The sequence below is a fragment of the Micropterus salmoides genome, unplaced genomic scaffold (genome assembly GCF_014851395.1).
Source record: "Micropterus salmoides isolate LMB-PRFRI ecotype aquatic unplaced genomic scaffold, ASM1485139v1 Ms_hic_scaffold_19, whole genome shotgun sequence".
In the NCBI taxonomy this organism is placed as follows: Eukaryota; Metazoa; Chordata; class Actinopteri; order Centrarchiformes; family Centrarchidae; genus Micropterus; species Micropterus salmoides.
Window position 1 is genome coordinate 32,813,078 of NW_024041039.1, and position 22,491 is coordinate 32,835,568.

Genomic DNA, 22,491 nt, shown 5'->3' on the forward strand with positions numbered 1-22,491 from the left:
CTTGTGCTGCCATGTTTAGTGCTTCTGTGCTGTCCTTCAGTCCAGCCTTTTCCATCCATGTAGTGGAGGTGACTGATAGTTGTTCCACTTTGGAACCGGTTCAGGCCTATGCAGAACAGCAGCGGGGATAGTGCATCACCTTGGTATATGCCGCACTTGATGGTGACTTGTGCAATTGGCTTTGAGTTGGTTTCCAGACTTGTTTTCCACAGCCCCATTGAGTTCTTGATTAAGGCTATTAGTGTCCTGTTGATCTTGTACATTTCCAAGCATTCCAGTATCCATGTATGTGGCATTGAGTCGTAGGCTTTCTTGTAGTCAATCCAGGTGGTGCACAGATTGGTCTGCCTGGTCTTGCAGTCTTGATTGACTGCTCTATCAACCAGTAGCTGGTGCTTGGCTCCCCTGGTATTACTACCCATTCCCTTCTGGGCCCTGTCCATGTATTGAGCCATGTGCCCACTCATCTTAGCCGCTATGATGCCTGACAGGAGCTTCCAGTACTGTTCATTCTCAGCCCTGGGTGGATCTGATCTTGTGTTATTACCCTGCCACTGAAAGTACACTTTGGATGGTTCGGTGGAGAGCAAGTTCTTAATGGTCAGGCACCATCTTATCTTAAAGAGCTCATAGTACCTTACTACCCCACCAGAGCACTGCGCTCCCAGAATGCAGGGTTACTTGTGGTTCCTAGAGTCTCCAGAAGTAGAATGGGAGCCAGAGTGTTCAGCTATCAAGCTCCTCTCCTGTGGAACCAGGTTCCAGTTTGGGTTCAGGAGGCAGACACCATCTCCACATTTAAGAGTAGGCTTAAGACTTTCCTCTTTCATAAAGCTTATAGTTAGGGCTGGCTCAGGTGAGTCCTGAACCATCCCTTAGTTATGCTGCTATAGGCCTAGACTGCCGGGGGATTTCCTATGATGCACTGAGCTCCTCTCTCCTCTACTTTCTCTCCCTCTGTATGCAACCTCATCCCATTATTGCATGTTACTAACACAACTTCTCCCCTTTCCGGTAGTCTTGTGCTTTCTCATCCCTCTCCTCTCTCCTCCTATCACTTCCTGCAGGTTTTCTGGCTCTGGAGCTGTGGAGTCTGGATCTGTGGTTGCGGGTCACCTACTGCCCCGTGTTCCTGCTCGGCACCCTCTGCTGCAACGACTATTGTTACTAGTCCTATTGTTATTATTGTTATTATAATCATTAACATTACGACTGTTACCATTAACACTACTATAAATATCTGTACCATTTTTCATTTAGTCTATAGCAACATCACCTTTACTGTCTGTACCTCTGTGTGTATATTGTGTAGGCTGCCTCCCTCCCCTCTCTCTCTCTCCTTCCATCCCTGTCTTTTTCTCTCTGTTCCTCTCCTGCCCTCTTCCTCTCCCTCTTTCTCTCTCTCTCTCCTTCACCCCAACCGGTCGAGGCAGATGGCCGCCCACCCTGAGCCATGGTTCTGCTCGAGGTTTCTGCCTCTTAAAAGGAAGTTTTTCCTTGCCTCTGTCGCCTAGTGCTGCTCTTGGTGGGAACTGTTGGGCTTCTGTAAATAGCATCACAGAGTATGGTCTAGACCTGCTCTTTTATGAAAAGCACTGTGAGATAACTGTTGTTGTGATTTGGCGCTATATAAATAAAATTGAATTGAAATTGGCAATCTTGGTCGTTGTACTTGGGGGTCCAGCTTGGTTATGATCTTCAAACGTAGGCCAGTCGCCCTTACGTTGAGTGATTCTGTACCGTAAGGGCTTGCTGTTATTGGGGCTTGGGACCCAATCTCTGAGTGTGGGGATGATGATAACATCTCCCCGCTGACCTGTCGTCCTGGCTCCCCCTTGCTGTAGCATATTTGTCATCAATCTCTAGTTGTCATAGGAGCTGCCATTTGTGGATGTTAGAACACTGAGCTAGAAGTTGTTTCTTTGTCAGTTTTGAAGCATCCAGATGTCCCACAGTCTCTGCATATAACCCCTCTCACTGGGATTGCTTGTATAGTAGCAGTGCATCAGATTCATATTTTCTGCTCTAGTCCATGAATGTCTTGTTCCAGTAGCCCATTTGTCATCAGGTTGCCCTGGTTCCCTAGCACCTGACGCAGACCATGTTAAGCTGGGCGATGTCTGAGCCGGTATGGCTCTTTCTTTCGCTCATGCCTGAGGTAGGCTGGTAGCATTAAGGACCTTGCCTAAGGGTCAACCTGGATACCCTCCGCCCTGCCCGGGAATAGGGGGGGGGGGGAGAGAGAGCTTGATACACACACACACAATTACATTCACATAATTAATTGAATATTTCACCTCGATTACGATTATTGAATGATTATGGTTTATTTTGTTTTGTTTGCTCACATATTTCACTGACAAGGTTTGTACTGTAATGTAATAAATGTATAACTATTAAAGCTTGGGTTAATTTACTCAGATTTCAAAAATCCATTGGGCTATCTCGGTGTTAATTAATACTAATAATTAATGTTGACGTGCACATTACATGATTCCCCTATATTCAGCACATCGCTGCTGCTGAATTAGGACTGCTGCTACTAAACTTTCACTCTATTATTTAATATCAATGCGAAATAAATGATTTTCACCCGCATACTATGTGAGCACGGTAAATCACGCTTTGCGAGCTTCCTCTCTTCCTTCATCAAAGGACATCTACATGACAGGTGTTATAAGAGCAGCAGAGGTCTTTTAACTGCAGTGCAATGGGTTTGCGTAGCGAGTGAGAAAATGAGCGAATGAAAGAGAGAGCGGCAGAAAGTGACTCGAGTGAGTAATAAGTCAGTCTGTCTGTTGTTTTAACAACTGCTAGAAAGCAAGTTAGCGCTAGCTAACATCTCCCAGTGCATCAGACTCCAGTCTGTAAGCTGAGCAGGACTGGATGGGGCAGAGTCACGTGATACAAGCAGTAGGATGTTTCAAGGAAAAAGTACATGAACACACGCACATTATTACCAGGATTAAATAAACAAAATAACCGACATGGGGAAATCAGAGGCCCTGAATTTCGGTTTCGATTACTTTTCAATTAATTATCCAGCCCTACTGTATATACATTTATAAATGCTGTAAACTTGCACTACTACTATGCAACATGACTGTTATTGGCAGAAATAGTTACAACTAGGCTAACTTTTTTTGACAGCTACTATATGCATCAGAACAGCCACTATGGCAACCTACATTGCTTTGAGCCAACCAAGTCCACAACTTATAATTAAGTGGTTAGCACTTGCAACATGAGGGCAGTAGCGGGCAACAGACCAAGTAAACAATATCCAGGGATCTGGATAAACAAGAGGAAGAGAGGTAAAATGAAATGCAGGACCTTAACAACAGCTTTAGACCCGTCAACTTTTCTGAAACAGCCTAACAACAGTGTTACTATCCCTCAGACACCAACCTTGCTTCCACCGTTGGCTGTCAGTAGGTGGTCATTGGGACATAGGAGCTTGCAGGAGTAGGCGATGTTGATGGCTGTCTCCATTTTGTCTCCAGTGAGGACCCAGACTTTGATCCCAGCCCTCTGAAGAGCTTCAATTGTCTCAGGGACCTCCTCCTGAAGTCTGTCTACAATCCCTGTGGTACCTGAACACACACAGATATAGAGACCAAAGCACTTTAAGTACTTCTGCTCCCAGCTCTGATATATGACTGGTCCATGTGTTTGCTGCAGTGAGCGGCACTCCTACCCAGCAAGGTGAGGTTGGTCTCCAGTCTCTGAGCTGACTCCAGCAGCAGCTCCTCTCTGTTCTCTATGCTGCTCTCTGCCAGCCGCTGTCCCCTCAGCCACTTCTCATACTCATTTTCTCCCAGAACCTGCTCCAGACACAAAACACACAGTCACTGAATAACACACATCTTACATACAGGAGGGATTCTCTCCTGAACAGACACTAGTGATCTGTAGGAAGAGTTGAGCAGTGAATGGAACAGAGTATGTGAGTGGGCACTCCTCACATAGCTGTGCTCACCGTGGGCGTGTCCAGTGGGCTCCATAGTGCCCCCAAATGCATGCAAGGATTGGGATAAAGTTTCCCAGTTTAAGAGAGTATGCCCAACAGGACGTCAGATTTTGTGTCTTAATATTAATATTGAACACAACATGTTTAAGGCCTTTAGGATGTTTAAAAACTCGTGCAAGCAAAAATCAAAAAAAGTTCATTTTATTTCTCAGTAATGTACACTCAGCACCCCATCTTGACAGAAAAAAACAGAAATGTAGAACTTTTTGCAAATTTATTAAAAAAGAAAAACTGAAATATCACATGGTCATAAGTTTTCAGACCCTTTGCCGTGACACTCATTTAACTCAGGTGCTGTCTATTTCTTCTGATCATCCTTGAGATGGTTCTACACCTTCATTTGAGTCCAGCTGTGTTTGCTCACAGTGCATGTCAGAGCAAATGAGAGTCATGAGGTCAAAGGAACTGCCTGAAGAGCTCAGAGACAGAATTGTGGCAAGGCACAGATCTGGCCAAGGTTACAAAACAATTTCTGCTGCACTTAAGGTTCCTAAGAGCACAGTGGCCTCCATAATCCTCAAATGGAAGACGTTTGGGACGACCAGAACCCTTCCTAGAGCTGGCCGTCCGGCCAAACTGAGCTATCGGGGGAGAAGAGCCTTGGTGAGAGAGGTAAAGAAGAACCCAAAGGTCACTGTGGCTGAGCTCCAGAGATGCAGTCGGGAGATGGGAGAAAGTTGTAGTAAGTCAACAATCACTGCAGCAATCCACCAGTCGGGGCTTTATGGCAGAGTGGCCCGACGGAAGCCTCTCCTCAGTGCAAGACACATGAAAGCCCGCATGGAGTTTGCTAAAAAACACCTGAAGGACTCCAAGATGGTGATAAATAAGATCCTCTGGTCTGATGAGACCAAGATAGAACTTTTTGGCCTTAATTCTAAGCGGTATGTGTGGAGAAAACCAGGCACTGCTCATCACCTGTCCAATACAGTCTCAACAGTGAAGCACGGTGGTGGCAGCATCATGCTGTGGGGGTTTTTTTCAGCTGCAGGGACAGGACGACTGGTTGCAATCGAGGGAAAGATGAATGCGGCCAAGTACAGGGATATCCTGGACGAAAACCTTTTCCAGAGTGCTCTGGACCTCAGACTGGGCCGAAGGTTTACCTTCCAACAAGACAATGACCCTAAGCACACCGCTAAAATAACGAAGGAGTGGCTTCACAACAACTCCGTGGCTGTTCTTGAATGGCCCAGCCAGAGCCCTGACTTAAACCCAATTGAGCATCTCTGGAGAGACCTGAAAATGGCTGTCCACCAACGTTTACCATCCAACCTGACAGAACTGGAGAGGATCTGCAAGGAGGAATGGCAGAGGATACCCAAATCCAGATGTGAAAAACTTGTTGCATCTTTCCCAAAACGACTCATGGCTGTATTAGATCAAAAGGGTGCTTCTACTAAATACTGAGTAAAGGGTCTGAATACTTATGACCATGTGATATTTCAGTTTTTCTTTTAATAAATTTGCAAAAATTTCTACATTTCTGTTTTTTTCCGTCAAGATGGGGTGCTGAGTGTACATTACTGAGAAATAAAATGAACTTTTTTGATTTTTGGAAAATGGCTGCAATGAAACAAAGAGTGAAAAATTTAAAGGGGTCTGAATACTTTCCGTACCCACTGTGTCTGTGTGTGTGTGTGTGTCTGTGTGTGTGTGTGTGTGTGTGTGTGTGTGTGTGTGTGTGTGTGTGTGTGTGTGTGTGTGTGTGTATATATATATATATATATATATATATATATATATATATATATATATATATATATATATATATACACACACACATACACACATACACACACACACACACACACACACACACACGCCCTACAGACATTTACATATAGACACATCTGGAATGGACAGGTCCAGCTGGCAATATGGCACCTCCTAAAGTAAATAGGCACGTTTCACCTAGATATCGGAATCGGTCGGTTTTTACGATCCGATCATGTGCTGGTCAGCTTTACACGCATGCTGTGCAGCACGGGATGTGCACAGTGACAAAGACAGTAAGAGACTATTGAATGAAGAAAAGACAAAGCTCGCAATTTATAATACCTGTAATGGCACAATAAGCTGCGTTTCTCACACGAGCCGCCCAGGTACATTAGTGGCCGCCACAGTCTAGTATATTTGGCAAACTATTTAAGCACTTTGCAGAAACACAGAAAGAGATGTTATCTGATGTTGTGTTTGAAGACATGGTCCAAGTAAAGCAAGAGTGATTTTAATAGGTGTTTAAAAAAAACATACTACTGACCATGAAATTTAACTGAGCAGGCAGATAAAGAAAGGTGGGGCAAGCTGGTGTGTGCATTTAAAGACAGAAGTGTAGGTGTGTGCATGTAGGGTGTGTGAAAGAAATAGAAATATATGGGGGTAAATCAATGTCAATATCACTGTAAATGCACAGACTATGAGTCACATATTACAGTTTCTAAACACAAAACATGATCTACAAATAGAGTAAAATCCACAAACAAAACTTCATGATTTGCAAATACAAATCAGTGACTTGCACTTGAAATCCAGAATTTTAATTATAGCAAAATTATGTGTCTGTGCACGAGGTCACTTCTAACGCGGTTTGCAGATTAGTGTTTTTCTGGATCACTTCCTATTTGTCTATAAATAATTTTGACCCCATTTCTGCTCTTGCTAACCCATTTGGTCTGGAAACCACAGATGGCCACCTCTGGATTACGCTCCGTAGTGCTTTTTGTGTTTTTGTTTATTAACTCTGTTTTCTGCCGTCCCTCTCTGGTAACATTCACCAGAGAAGAGCTCTTAAACATCGGACTTTCAGCAGCTCACACTATTCCATCGCTCTTTATTGAACCTGGAACTTTCCTTGAGTTATTAGTTGGAGGAGCGGCAGCTCTGTTTGGGATCTACCGGAGACACCGAAGGGGTGCAGGCGCACTGGTTAAACTGAGAAGGCAGGGTTTTTCGCACTGCACTCCCTTCGATCCACCTGGCGAATGTCCGCTCTTTGGCCAACAAAATCGATGAACTGACATGCTCCTCAACAGAACTAATTCGGACATCTGCAGATCTGCCACCCTCTGTTTCACTGAATCCTGGCTCACCGAGCACATCCCGGACAGCACACAGCACCTACCGGACTCTGTCTCTACATAAACAAAGGTTGCTGTACAGATGTCACAGTGTTGGAGAAATCATGCAGCCCTCACTTAGAGACATTATTCACAAACTGTAAACCTTTTTATTCACCGCGGGAGTTTTCCTCGTTTGTTCTGGTCGCTGTTTACATTCCACCTCAGGCCTGTGTTAGTGAGGCGTTGCTACACCTGGCCCACCAGATAACTAACGTGGAGAAAAAACATCCAGACTCCCTGCTCATTGTTCTCTGGGACTTCAACAAAGCAACCCTCAGCCATGAACTCCCAAAGTACAGACAGCATAATAAGTGTCCCTCCAGGGACAGTAACGTTCTGGGCCAGTGCTACACTACATTAAAGGACGCCTATCGCTCTGTCCCCACGTGCAGCCTTGGGACTCTCTGATCACTGTCTGGTTCATCTTATCCTGACTTACTGGCAGTGACTGAAATAGCTAAACCTGTTGTAAAGCCTGAGAAAAGATGGACCAACGAGTCAAAGCTGGAGTTACAGGGCTGCTTTGACTGCACTGACTGGAGTGTTTTTGAGGCTGCAGCCACTGACCTGGACGAACTAACCGACACTGTGACATCTTACATCAGCTTCTGTGGGGACATGTGTGTGCAGACTAAAACCTTCCTGACATACAACAACCAAAAATCCTGGTTCACAGAGAAACTCAGGCAGCTTTGTCAGACCAAAGAGGAGGTCTCCAGAAGTGGGGACAGAGTCCTGTATAACCAGGCCAGGAACACTCTGACTAAAGAGGTCAAAGCAGCAAAGAGATGCTACGCTGAAAAGCTAGGAAACAGCTTCACAGCCAGTGAACCTGTGTCAGTGTGGAGAGGCTTGCAGACACTCACTAACTACTGGAGACCATCCTCCAACTCTGCTGGTACTCAACAACTCAACGGCTGACGTGCTGAATGGATTTTATTGTAGGTTTGAGAAGCCCACAGTCACACCTCTACCCCGCTCCAACACCATGTTCAAACAGTCACCTTCCTTGACTGCCACACTCTCACACCCCCTCCTCACCTGCACTCATGATCTGTGAAGAGGATGTGCGCCAGCTCGTCCAGAGGCAGAAAATCAGGAAGGCTCCTGGCCCAGACGGTGCGTCTCCATCCTGCCTGAAAACCTGTGCAGACTAGCTGGCCCCCATCTTCACACAGAACTTCAACAGATCACTGAAGCGGTGTGAAGTTCCCTCCTGCTTCAAATGCTCCACAATCATCCTGGTCCCCAAAAAACCCTCCATCTCTGGACTAACCCAACAAAGGTTAAAGTCAAGGGCAATTGGACTTGGTTGAAGATACTGGAAGACGTTTCATCCCTCATCCAAAGGACGTAATCAGTTCTTACTGACTGGTAGGGAAACTCAGCTATTTAACCTCAGTGTGGTCATTTGCCAGGATCGTCGATACTTCTGGTTCGTTAGTGTTCCTGACTGGAGTAACGACAGTCGTTATGGTCGTTAGGACTACCCGAGGCCAAGACTAAACGACCATCGTTGGCATCTTCACCTGAGGCCAATAGGTTACGTTTGTTGAGTTTCCTGGGAAGTGTTGAAAGGACAGCATTGTAAGTGGGGGATAAGTGGTGGCGTAGACCCCCTCCTCTGTTCAGTGATGGCTTCTCAACCCGGGTGTAGATGGCTTCCTTGACACCTCTTTCAAACCATCCATCTTCTCTGTCTAAAATGTGTACCTGGTGGTCCTCAAACGAGTGTCCTCTGTCCTTCAGATGTAAGTAAACTGCTGAGTCTTGACCTGAGGAGTTGGCCCTTCTGTGTTGAGCCATAAGTTTGTCTAGTGGTTGTTTAGTCTCCCCAATATACAGGTCTGTGCATTCTTCACTGCATTGGACCACATCCTCAGGTCAAGATGAACAGCTGACTATAATAATAGTCCAATAACCCAGTAACTCTGCCTCTAATCAGCCACCTGTTTACTGGTTACCACTTAATATATATTTATCATTCTCTTTTTCAGAGCTGTTCATACTGTTCATATTGTCATTTTATTTATTCTATATACTGTATATCCACCTACATCATTCCAGGAGTTACTTGAAAATGAAAATCCTATAGTGACGGTGTCTGTCCCCCGACCATTGAAATTATTTAAATCAAAGGTAAAAAAGAAGAGGAGCTGTGCATAAAAACCTCATAAAAATTAAAACCACAAGTGCAATAGTGCAAACGAATAGGAAAATTAAATGTGGACTCTTAAACATAAGATCTCTCCCTTCTAAAGGTGTACTAGTAAATGAACTAATATCAGATTATTATTTATTTTGTCTTACTGAAACCTGGCTGGGTGATGGAGAATATGTTAGCCTAAATGAATCCACCCCTCCCAGTCATATTAATACTCACATTCCTCGAGGCACAGGCCGAGGAGGTGGAGTTGCAGCTATCTTCGACTCTAGCCTACTAATCAGCTATAAACCTAAACTAAACTATAACTCATTTGAAAGCCTTGTTCTTGGTCTTTCGCACCCAAGTTGGAAATCACTGCAACCAATTCTTTTATAGTATACCGAGCACCTGGTCCATACTCTTAATTCTTATCTGAATTTGCAGAGTTTTTGTCAACTTTAGTCCATAAAAACGGACAAAGTTATTATTGTAGGGGATTTTAATATACATGTGGATGTTGAGAATGACAGCTTCAGTACTGTGTTTATATCTCTGTTAGATTCCATTGGCTTCTCTCAGAGTGTTCATGAACCGACTCACTGTTTTAACCACACTCTCGACCTTGTTTTGGTTTACGGTATTGAAATTGAACATTTAATAGTGTTCCCACAGAATCCCTCTTTGTCTGACCACTGTTTGATAGCTTTTGAGTTTGTATTGCTGAACTACACGCCATTGGGTAAAAGCTTCTATACAAGATGTCTGTCTGATAGTGCTGTAGCTAAATTTAAGGATGCGATTCCATCAGCTCTAAATTCATTAACAAGTCACAAAGTAACGGAGGACTCCTATGCTAGTTTCAGTCCCTCCCAAATCGATCATCTTGTTGATAGTGCTGCAGACTCGCTGCAAATGACAATCAACTCTGTAGCCCCTCTAAAAAAGAAAATACTAAAACAAAGATGGTTAGCTCCATGGTATAATACTGAAACTCGCAAAATAAAGCAAATGTCGCAGAAACTTGAGAGGAATTGGCGTTCCACCAAACTGGAAAATTCTCGTTAATTTGGCAAGATAGTCTTAAAACTTATAGGAAGGCCCTCCGTAATGCCAGAGCAGCGTACTACTCGTCATTAATAGAGGAAAATAGGAACAACCCAAGGTTTCTTTTCAGCACTGTAGCCAGGCTGACAGAGAGTCACAGCTCTATTGAGCCAAGTATTCCCATAGCTCTCAGTAGTTACGATTTCATGAGCTTCTTTAATGTTAAAATTCTAACTATTAGAAACAAAATTCTCTATGACCTGTCCTCAACTGGCACTGACTTATCTCTAAACTCAGGAACCTTAGAAACAGCCGTAAAACCAGATATATGTTTAGACTGTTTTGCTTCCCTCAATCTTTACCAACTAACTTCAATAATTTCCTCATCTAAACCATCAACCTGCCTCTTAGACCCCATCCCGACTAGGTTGCTTAAAGAAGTTTTACCCTTAGTCAGCACTTCTATACTAGATATGATCAGTCTATCTTTATCAACAGATACCACAGTACTTTAAAGTAGCTGTAATTAAGAGGCAGCACGGTGGTTCAGTGCATAGCAAGAAGGTCGCGGGTTCAAACCCCAGTTGTCCCGGCCTTTCTGTGTGGAGTTTGCATGTTCTCCCCTTGTCTGTGTGCGTTTGCTCCGGTTTCCTCCACCATCAAAAACATGTTAGGTACTCCAGTCAGTGCCACTGACTAGACACTGATATATACATCTGGAGTTGGTCCCCGGGCGCTGCACATTGGCTGCCCACTGCTCCCTTGAGGGATGGGTTAAATGCAGAGAATGAATTTCACAACATGTATGTGACAATAAAATGCCTATGTACCACAGTGCTTTAAAGTAGCTGTAATTAAACCTCTTCTGAAAAGCCCAAACTTGATCCAGATGTTTTAGCCAACTATAGACCTATATCTAACCTTCCATTTCTCTCTAAGATCCTGGAGAAAGCTAAACAGTTGTGTGACTTTCTACAGAGCAATAGTTTATTTGAGGATTTTCAGTCAGGATTTAGAGCTCATCATAGCACAGAGATGGCACTGGTTAAAATTACTAACAACCTCCTTATTGCATCAGACAAAGGACTTGTCTCTGTACTGAGATCTTAGTGCTGCATTTGATACCATTGACCATCAGATCCTATTGCAGAGACTGGAACATTTCATTGGCATTAAAGGAACTCACTCTAAGCTGGTTTAAGTCCTATTTATCAGATTGATTTCAGTTTGTACATGTTAACGATGAGTCCTCCATGCATGCCAAAGTTAGTCATGGAGTTCTTCAAGGATCTGTCCTCGGACCAATCCTCTTCACTTTATATATGCTTCCTTTAGGCAATATTATCAGGAAATATTCCATAAACTTTCATTGTTATGCAGATGATACTCAGTTATATCTATCCATCAAGCCAGATGAAACTAATCAGTTATCTAAACTTCAAATGTGCCTTCAGGATGTTAAAACCTGGATGACCTGTAATTTTCTAATGTTAAACTCAGATAAAATTGAAGTTATTGTTCTGGGGCCCTACCACCTCCGTGACGCATTATCTAAAGATATAGTTTCCCTTGATGGCATCGCCTTGGCCTCCAGCACCACTGTGAGGAATCTTGGAGTTATCTTTGATCAGGACATGTCGTTTAAGTCTCACATTAAGCAAATTTCAAGGACCGCCTTTTTTCACCTACCTAATATTGTGAAAATCAGGAACATCCTGTCTAAAAATGATGCAGAAAGACTAGTCCATGCATTTGTTACTTCTAGGCTGGATTACTGCAATTCCCTATTATCAGGCTGCTCAAAAATGTCCATTAAGACTCTTCAGCTGATTCAGAATGCTGCAGCACGTGTTCTGACAGGAACCAGGAAAAGAGATCACATTTCTCCTGTCTTCTCTGCTTTGGTTTTCAGTAAAATCCAGAATAGAATTTAAAATTATTCTTCTTACCTACTAAGCTCTTAATGGTCAGGCACCATCTTATCTTAAAGAGCTCATAGTACCTTACTACCCCACCAGAGCACTGCGCTCCCAGAATACAGGGTTACTTGTGGTTCCTAGAGTCTCCAAAGGCAGAATGGGAGCCAGAGTGTTCAGCTATCAAGCTCCTCTCCTGTGGAACCAGTTTCCAGTTTGGGTTCAGGAGGCAGACACCATCTCCACATTTAAGAGTAGGCTTAAGACTTTCCTCTTTGATAAAGCTTATAGTTAGGGCTGGCTCAGGTGAGTCCTGAACCATCCCTTAGTTATGCTGCTATAGGCCTAGACTGCCGGGGGATTTCCCGTGATGCACTGAGGTCCTCTCTCCTCTACTTTCTCTCCCTCTGTATGCAACCTCATCCCATTATTGCATGTTACTAATTCAACTTCTCCCCTTTCCGGTAGTCTTGTGTTCTAGGCCCGTCTCCTCTCTCCTCCTATCACTTCCTGCAGGTGTTTCTGGCTCTGGAGCTGTGGAGTCTGGATCTGTGGTTGCGAGTCACCTGCTACCCCTGTGTTACTGCTCGACATCCTCTGCTGCAATCATTGTTACTAGTCCTATTGTTATTATTGTTATTATAATCATTAACATTATGATTATTATTATTAACACTACTATAAATATCTGTACCATTATTCATTCAGGCTATAGCAACATCACCTTTACTGTGTAGGCTGCCTCCCTCCCCTCTCTCTCCTTCCATCCCTCTCTCTTTCTGTTCCTCTCTTGCCCTTTCTCTCTCCCTCTCTCTCTCTCTCTCCTTCACCCCCAACCGGTCGAGGCAGATGGCCACCCACCCTGAGCCATGGTTCTGCTCGAGGTTTCTGCAAGGCAGTTTTTCCTTGCCTCTGTCGCCTAGTGCTTGCTCTTGGTGGGAATTGTTGGGCTTCTGTAAATAGCATCATTGAGTATGGTCTAGACCTGCTCTTTTATAAAAAGCGCTGTGAGATAACGGTTGTTGTGATTTGGCGCTATATAAATAAAATTTAATATAATTGAATTCCCCCTAGCTCATTCATAGGTCACATTCTTGGTAAATGTTTCAAACCGAAGAGACAGATTTGGAGGTGGTGAGGGCTGGGTGAAGTTGCCTTAATGAGCCACAGGACTTCATGATTTCATTTAATAACGTGATGAAAATGTAAGAAATGTTTTCATTATGATAATTTCTTTTACCTTCTTACCTTTTTAGCAATGCAGAGTGTGCGGAGGCCATCTCTGGCATAGCTGTCTAAATGTTTTTGGGTTTGATCTCTGATGTGACTGTAGATCTCCTGAGCCTGCTCTGCACCTGAATCTAACAAGGGGACATACTGAATGACACATTGCTGTTATTATTATAATTTGCCTTTACTCATTTTTTCCATCCATATTCCTTCTGTTAATTACCTTTAGGTGTCTCAGTCAGGTCCATGATGACAGAGTCGGCTCCCTTGGTGTAAACCACCACCTGTCCTGAGAGAGGGTGGCGGACCACCACTGACATCCTCTTCCTGTTGGGGTCAAAGGGCAGAATGTGGAGCAGCTGAATAGAAAGAGAGCCAATTCCTGGCAGATCCACCATAAAGCTTTCTGCAGAACGTCCCCTCAGGTTGCAGCGGTATGCCTGGGCTGCATGGACCAGAGCCGCCTCGTCTGGACTCTCTGCCTCATACAGCCATTCATCATCACTGTCACTCTCAGAGTCCACTTCTCTGGTTAGGTCCTCCACTTCCTGTCTGGCCCCATTAGGGTTTGTCTTTGTATCCTTGATATCATCCCCTATCTGCCTGTCCTCCTCCTGCCCAGCATCTCCTCTTTCCACTCTAGAAGATAGGTACAGTTTACGCCACTGGTTGGCGGTTTCCAGGTTGCTTTCTTGGCCTGGTTCTGACCTATCTGTGGTGCTGTTGGGGGGTGTGGAGAGGGTGAAGGAGCCAGTCTTTCCTCGAGGAAACAGCCTGCTGGTCAAGCTGCGAGGACTCCCCCTGATCTGTGGAGAGGAGAGGGCTGAGAAAGGGCTGAAGCTCAAACGCTGGAACATCAACTTAATTTCCTCCAGGGACTTGAGAGGCGTTCGTGCTTCAGGCACCTGTAGGTAAGAGAAAAGAAGAAGAGAAAATTCCTGAATAGTCAGTGGCTATTTGTGTTGTCTCTTGGAATCTGGTAGTTCGTGGAGAACACTGATACAGATTTCTGATTATACCATTGCCATTAATACGTTTATGACATGTTACCACTAACTGTTACCTCCACCAGACAAACAACAAGAAATACAGAATAAGGATGTACTGTAAATGTAACCTAAGGGTTCCTGGTCTTGTCTCAGAATAGAGCTCTTGGTGCATGTCAGCTGCCTTCACCATTGTAGTGTACCAGCCAGTGTGGGTTTGATTATTTTATATCAAAATTTAAGAGAGTCCAAAAATCTCTTTGTCTCTCACTGAAAAAAAGGGGGGGGGGTTGCTTTCCCTAAGTGCTGTTTTGGACAGTTCAATCGTAAACCTTGCCACCTCTGGTGAAGTTGACATAACAGACCCTATGCATGACTGTTAAGCCTGAACCAGGCTGTGAGGACCTCAGCAGACATAAACTAAACGACCTCTAAACACTCCCAAGACCAAAAGGGCAGGGTAACCATGGTAACGAAGTTCCTCTTTCAAATTACCTCAGACATCAAAGGCTCCTTCTTCAGTCTTGACTCTCTACCCAACCAAAGAGCCATTCATTTGGACTCTTAACATGCCCTCTCACTTTCATTTACTCGTTTGGCAGATGCTTTTATCCAAAGCAACTTACATTTGAGGAACAACATCAACAGAGCATCAACTACAGATCTACAACTGACAATACATACTAGTAAGAGCAGCAATAAATACTAGTAAGAGCTCACAGTACATATCACATCAATGGGGTAAATACCTAGGGAAGGAAGTAAGAGTTAACAAAAAGTGCAATCAAAACAAAAAGTGCAATCAATACAAGATCATTGTAGGGGATAGAAGAAGAAGAGCACAGGAAGTGCATGTTAGAGGTTAGGAGTTAGAGGTGTTATAAGAGGAAGAGATGAGTTTTCAAGAGCTTCTCTCCATCGCTCTGATGGCGTGCGGTAGCTCGTTCCACCATTGCGGTGTCACTGATGAGAATAGCCGGGACTGGGATTGCTTTGTGTGAAGGGATGGCAGAGCCAGGCGGCGTTCGTTGGAGGAACGTAGCGGCCGAGAAGGAACGTAAGTTTGTATTATGGAGTTTAGGTAGATGCATGCAGACCCAGTAGTCACTCTGTGTGAAAGCATTAGTGACTTGAATTTGATTTTGGAGGCCACGGGGAGCCAGTGGAGGTCACTGAGTAATGGAGTGACATGAGTCCTTTTGGGCTGATTAAAAACCAGACGCGCTGCTGCGTTCTGAACCATTTGTAAGGGTTTCACTGAACAAGCTGGAAGACCTGCTAGGAGAAGTATTTATCACGAGTGATTGTCGGGACCACAGTAGGAGATATGGCTTGGAGGAGATTCGCAGGAATCGGGTCCAGTGGGCATGTAGTTGGACGGCTATGGGTCAAGAGTTCTGATACTTCGCTCTCTGTGAGAGGAGTAAACGAGGAGAGTGAACAACCAGACCTGACCTGGGAGGGCAGAGGAAAAGATGTAGTAGGACTGCTACAATGGTTGAGTTTGAGTGTTTCAGAGAATTGGCTAGTTATAGCCTCCACTTTGCCTGTGAAGAAGGCAGCAAAGGTGTCAGCAGACAAGTTTGTGGGTGGTGGAGGTGGAGGAGAATTTAGTAGCGCTTTAAAAGTGGAAAATAATTTCCTTAAGTCAGTGGCACTGCTTATTCTGTCATTATAGAACGCAGTTTTGGCAGCACTGATGCTTGTTGAGAAGGAGGATAGGAGCAATTGGTAGCGGGGTCTTTGGTTTTTCGCCATTTTCTTTCAGCCACGCTGATATCAGTACGGAGCCTACGGATGGTATCAGTTAGCCACGGGTGGGGCTGGTTTGGGCGAGCAGGCTATTTGAGTAGTTATATTACCATGTTGTTGTTCAAAAGAAGAATCCATAAAGAGTACTAAAACTAATGCTTTATCCCCAACACGTTCTTACACTTTAGAAGTGATATGATACAGAAATGTTATCCTGTGCTACTTCATTAATTTTCTAGCTCAAATTTAATGTTAAATAACCATTTCTTCAATTGGATCAATTGTTCTCTCGTGGAACCAGTGTCCTCCAAGAGGACAAACTAAGTATTACAGGTCCCTGTTTCTTTAATGCCTCTCCCGCTATTTTAATGTACCACTTTGTATTTTATTGTGTATAATCTGATGCCATGTTCGTGTAACTTGCTTATATTCTCTAAGTAAGAATGTTTACCAGCCAATATTATCCAGGAAATGTTAGTTAACTTCCTTCCATCCTGAAAATGTGTTTAACTGGTAACCATTCTAATCATTACAACTTTAAGTGTTGTTGCATAAATACTTGTGTGTTCATGATGCACAGTTCATTATTGCTGTCATAATTTCATGTAATAAATAAATAATTAATTTAATGTAAAGTTAAAAAATATAATGCATGTTTAAGAGCTATAGGGTAAAATAGGCAGCTGAATAGGACATGGTCAACAGTGTATTTAGTCAATTTTATGCGTTTACGTTTTGTCCCGGAACTAACGTTGACTGTTTGTGTTACCGCCACGACGGTTTAGTCGGTGCACTGTTTTTTGGTTCCAGCGAAGCAGATGGCTATCAAGATTTGTACAATTTTGTGTGTTACCACAGTTACCGTGATGCCATATTGAATTCTGTTTTTAGAGTTAGGCTTCCCACACAGTCTTCACATAAGAGATTCACATAATTATTAACAACCTTCTTAGTTAATCACATTTAGCCTACTGTAGCTTACATGTATACACATCCTCAAAAAATGTCTAACTCAAGCACTGGGACCTGTCATGAAAATGCCAAATCACCTGCTCAAACCGAAGCTATAGACAATGGAGCTGCAGAAGAAGTAGAAAGGCTACGAAGAAGTGAACCCGAACCCTGACAGAAAAGGGAAAAGAACTTCAAGAAGAAAGGCTAAAGAGTGTACAACGTCAGTATGGAAAACTCTATGAGAAGTGGAGGTATCATGCAAGAACAAGTAAAGAAATATTTACTGATGATGCCTCCAAAGACTAATTGTATGAGCTAATTGAGAACATAAAAAGGTACGTGTTCTGATAATAGATAGTTTACAAAGAGTTACGTCGAGTCCAAGTTCCTGAACCAGAACTGCGGCGCAGAGTGGACAGCTGTCAGGATTTATTATTCGAAACGCAGAAAGGCAACTTGAAGGCCTTACAACAGACGAAGAAGAAGATCCCTGGCCTGATGTTGGATCGATCCTTAACTCTACAGGTTCTCCATCAAGACCACTGTCTCATCAATCAAAATGTGGATCTGCCCTCTCTAGCATCCACTCACTCAAAAAAGGCTGCTGCTGAAGCTGCTGTGTCACAGGAGGTTTTGGCAGTTTTGGATGAACAAGAAAGAGAAATGACAGAACTTCAAAGATTAGAGGTTGAAGATAAACAACGGCTGGCACAGTTTGAATCTGAGAACCTAGCCAGACAGCAAGCAATGCAAGAGAAGCATAGAAAACTCGAACGTCTTGAAGAAGTGAAGAAGTTGAACGCTGCAAGAGCTCGAGTAAAGGTCTACAACTAAGTCGAAGAAAATTTCGAAGTGACTGACTTTCTACATACTGTTGAACCAGCAGGAGAACTTCAAACTCTCCATGCCTCAAGTCCCCCATTCATTCCTCAGTCTCTTCCAGTTACAATGCAAGCCCTCCATAGTCCACAAAGCCTGCAACTAGTATCTCAAGCTCCACCAACTTTAGTGCCCATACCACAAGTGCAGAATAGCTCTGATTTGGTCAACGTGCTAGCAGAAGCTATGAGTGCTAATCGTCTTCCAACACCAGAGCCTTCGTTATTCACTGGAGATCCTTTGAAATTCAAAGACTGGGAACTATGCTTTGAAGCGTTAATTAACAGGAAAAGAAAAGAATGAAAAACTGTACTACCTTAGAAAGTACCTAGGTGGCGTCTACAAACACAACAGAGAGCAACATTCCATCGTGTGTTTTCTGCAAAAGAACAGGACATGTCCTCGCCAAGTGTAGAAGGTTCCTTGAAAGGACGGTTCAAGATCGCGTCATCCACAAAACTGCCAGATCAAGAAGTTCTCGTCTACGCGCTCCTAGACACACAGAGCGACACAACCTTTATTCTAGATGAAGTGGCCCATGATCTCAACATAAAGAAAATGTCAGTTTGTGACTATCCACAATGTCTACAAGGTCGACAGTCATACCCTGTCAAAAACAACAAATCTACAAGTGAGAGGATACAACTTCGAGAAAAGGATTTCATTGCCACCACTTTTCACACAGGCCTCACCTGGAACAATTAGCAGACAAGATTCCACCACCATTGGACTGCAAAGCAGGTCTATTGATTGGCTATAACTGTCAGCAAACTCTTCTTCCAAGGGAGATCCTGTCTGGCAAAGAAAACCACCCTTATGCACAGCGAACAGATCTCGGTTGGAGCATTGTTGGCTGCTATAATCCAGAAAGTGTCTATGGTGTAGCAATAGGAACCAGTCACAGAATCAAGCTGTGCACCAATCAGTTGAGTTAAAGAGGGAAGTACACTTGGCTTGCAGAACTCAAGTCAAAGAGATCAGTCCAACAGACATCATCAAGGCTCTCGAATCGTATTTCACAGATCACACTGCAGATGACAACCCAGTTTCTTAGGAAGACCTTCTCTTCTTGTTTAAGGTGAAAAAGGGTGTAAGGCAATATTACAAGGATTATGTCTAGTTCATGAATGACATAATAACCCGAGGAGATGCTGTGAAGGTTCCACTGACTGAACTCGATAAATGTAAATGCTCCGTACTTGTATAGCGCCTGTCTAGTCTTTTCGACCACTCAAAGCGCTTTTACACTACATCTGCATTCACCATTCACAAACATTCATACACTGAGCCTAAGTGCTCAAACAGAAATTAAGATTCACACACTGGCGGCAATGCCATTCGGGGTTCAGTATCTTGCCCAAGGACACTTCGACATGCAGCCTGGGGGAGCCGGGATTGAACCAGTGACCTTCCGATTAACGGCCAATCCGCTCCATCTCCTGAGCCACAGCTGCCCCAGCACGGTATATTCCGCAGAGTCTACCATCCCTACAAACCTGGGAAGATCCGTGTCGTTTTCAACTGTTCAGGTTGTTTCCAAGAAACCTCTCTAAATTATCATCTTCTGACCGGGCCAGATCTGACCAACACATTAGTTGGAGTGCTATGCCGAAAGGGCCCAATAGCCATTATGTGCGACATTGAAAGAATGTTTCATCAGTTTAACGTCGCAAAGGAACACCAAGACTACTTAAGGTTCCTCTGGTGGGAAAAAGGTGATCTGAACTCCAGACACTCAGTGTACAGAATGAAGGTGCACTTGTTTGGGGCAGCTTCGTCCCCCGGCTGCTCCAAATTTGGACTCAAACATCTGGCATCGCAGGGTCATGGTAAGTTCTGCGAAGAGTCCATCAAGTTCATCCAAAGAAACTTCTACGTCAACAATGGCTTAATAAGTGTAAAGTCAACTGCTGAAGCCATTCATCTGGTGGAGTCAAGAGCCTTGTGCAGAACAGGAAAGCTCCGGCTGCACAAGTTCGTGTCCAACGACAAAGAAGTGATTGCTGTAATACCACCGAAGAATGTGCACAGACCAAAGATCAAGACATGGCCCTAGGAGAACTTCACATTAAGCGAGCACTTGGAGTTCAGTGGTGCATCGAAACCGATGAATTCAAATTCAGAGTGGTAGTTAAAGAAAGCCCACTGACAAGGAGAGGAGTTCTCTCAACAGTCGTCTCCGTCTATAATCCGTTACGGTTTGTGGCCCCCTTCATATTAGTTGCCAAACAGATCCTACAGGAGCTATGTAGAGAAAAGGTAGACTGGGATGAAGATCTCCCCGAGCACATTCTTTCATGGTGGGAGCTATGGCTTAAGTATTTGCCACACCTAGCAGCACTGAATATTCCAAGAAGTTACCTTCCATCACACTTTGACTCAGTCATGCGTTATGAACTACACAACTTTTCAGATGCAAGTCTTAATGGATACGGTGCATGTTCTTATCTTTGAGCAATAAGTGAAACAGGACAGATCAGTTGCTCACTTGTCATGGGGAAGGCACGAGTAACCCCTACCAAACTAACAACTATCCCAAGAACTGAACTGTCATCAGCTGTGACTTCAGTCCGCAATGGCGATGTTGTCAAACGGAAGCTTGAGATTGAAAACCTGGAAGAATATTACTGGACTAACTCAAAGGTGGTCCTTGGCTATGTACACAATGATGCCATGAGCACAAATCCTGAACAATGGCGACATGTCAGCTCTGGAAATAATCCAGACGACCACGCCTCATGAGGACCTGACTTTCTTTGGCAGCAGAACCTTCCATGCAAAGAGGAAATGGTGGGAGAAGTTGAAACAACCGATCCTGAGCTTCGCAAAGCCCATATTCACGCAGTCAAGAAGGTGAATTCGATGGTGAACCGCTTCACAAGGTTTTCTGACTGGTCCAGAGCAGTGAGAGCTGTTGCTAGGCTCAAGAGATTCATCAGAAAATTCAAAGGACATCAGTCAAGAACAAAAGAAGCAACTAGCCTTGTAGAAAGAAGAGAAGCTGAAATCTTTATTATCAAGCTAGTGCAAAACGAAGCCTGAAGACATTCAAAAAATCAATCTCCAGAAAGAAAACACCCTGAAAAGGCACAACAAGTCAAATCAGCTGAATGCCTTCTTGGACAAGAACAATGTTCTCAGGGTGGGAGGACAGCTATCTCAATCAGCCTTACACCATGATGAAATCAATGAATCGATGAAATCGGCAATACTTCCGAAGAAATCTCATGTGTCAGCCCTGCTCGTCAAACATTATCACAAGCGTGTGCGCCACCAAGGAAGAGTCATGACTATGAAAGTGCGTAACATGCAGGAGATACAGAAGAGCCACAGAAGTCCAAAAAATGGCAGATCTGCCAGAAGAGAAAACAGATGTTCCCTCCCTTTACCTATTGTGGCCTTGATTGTCTTGGCCCCTTCATCGTGAAGGAAGGAAGAAAGGAAATGAAACGTTATGGATTGTTGTTTACTTGCTTGTGCTCCAGAGCATATAGAAACACTACACGACTTGACAACAGACGCCTTCATGAATGCAATTCGGACGTTTGTAGCTATTAGAGGACCTGTGCGCCAATTGAGATGCGATCAGGGAACAAATTTCATGGGTGCCATGAGAGTGTTTTCTGAGTTGCTCAAGGTAATGGACCAAGAACGTCAACGAGCAATTGGTTGCGAATTTGTAACGAACGTCGCATCAGCGAGCCACATGAGCGGAGTTTGGGAGCGTCAAATTCACACAATCCGAAGCAGCACCGTCTGTCATGCTCGACAAATCTGCAAGCAGACTTGACACCACATCTCTGAGGACGTTTCTCTACGAAACAATGGCTATAATCAACAGCAGCATCTTCACAATCCCGCCGGACCAGAGCCTCTGACTCCCAACCATATACTAATGATGAAATCATCAGTTATTCTTCCCCCTCCTGGACAGTTCTGCAGAGAAGATCTCAAACGTTGGAGAAGAGTGCAGTTATTAGCCAATGAATTCTGGCAAAGATGGAAACAGGAATACTTGCTAAATCTCCAACAACGACAGAAATGGCAAAGAACATCGCAAAATTACAAGAGTACAAGACATTGTGATCCTACAAGACGACAGCTCACCAAGAAATGAATGGAAGCTCGCCAGGGTTGTAGTTCATCCTAGTGCAGTGTATGAATAGAAATCATGTGAAGTATGTCATGTATTGGGACTTGACTTGAACTCAAACATTAGGGAATGTGAAAGCAAATGGTCTGATCAACTGATTACTACAGTCCACCAGGTGTACTAAACACTCAGATGTAAGCACCAAATTCAGACTTTCACGTGCGTTATCACACCATAAGCAGCCATTCTGAAGGCCCTCATTGTGTCCATTAGCTTCTGTAAACACTCATCTCTGTATGTTCATTTTACCACTGATATGTTATATGTTCTGTTTTGTGA

The 22,491-nt window shown here is 43.9% G+C and overlaps 1 protein-coding gene across 2 annotated transcripts in view; it reads right to left on the reverse strand.

Annotated features, from left to right (window-relative positions):
• atp10d (ATPase phospholipid transporting 10D) overlaps positions 1-22,491 on the reverse strand; it is a 102,378-nt gene that overhangs the window by 16,875 nt on the left and 63,012 nt on the right. For both annotated transcript variants that reach the window (XM_038728495.1, XM_038728494.1), the window contains exons 12-15: positions 13,712-14,393; positions 13,507-13,619; positions 3,698-3,824; positions 3,409-3,593 (exon numbers count right to left, since the gene is read on the reverse strand). In XM_038728495.1, the coding sequence (XP_038584423.1) occupies positions 3,409-3,593; positions 3,698-3,824; positions 13,507-13,619; positions 13,712-14,393 (1,107 nt within the window). The remainder of the gene's footprint in view (positions 1-3,408; positions 3,594-3,697; positions 3,825-13,506; positions 13,620-13,711; positions 14,394-22,491) is intronic.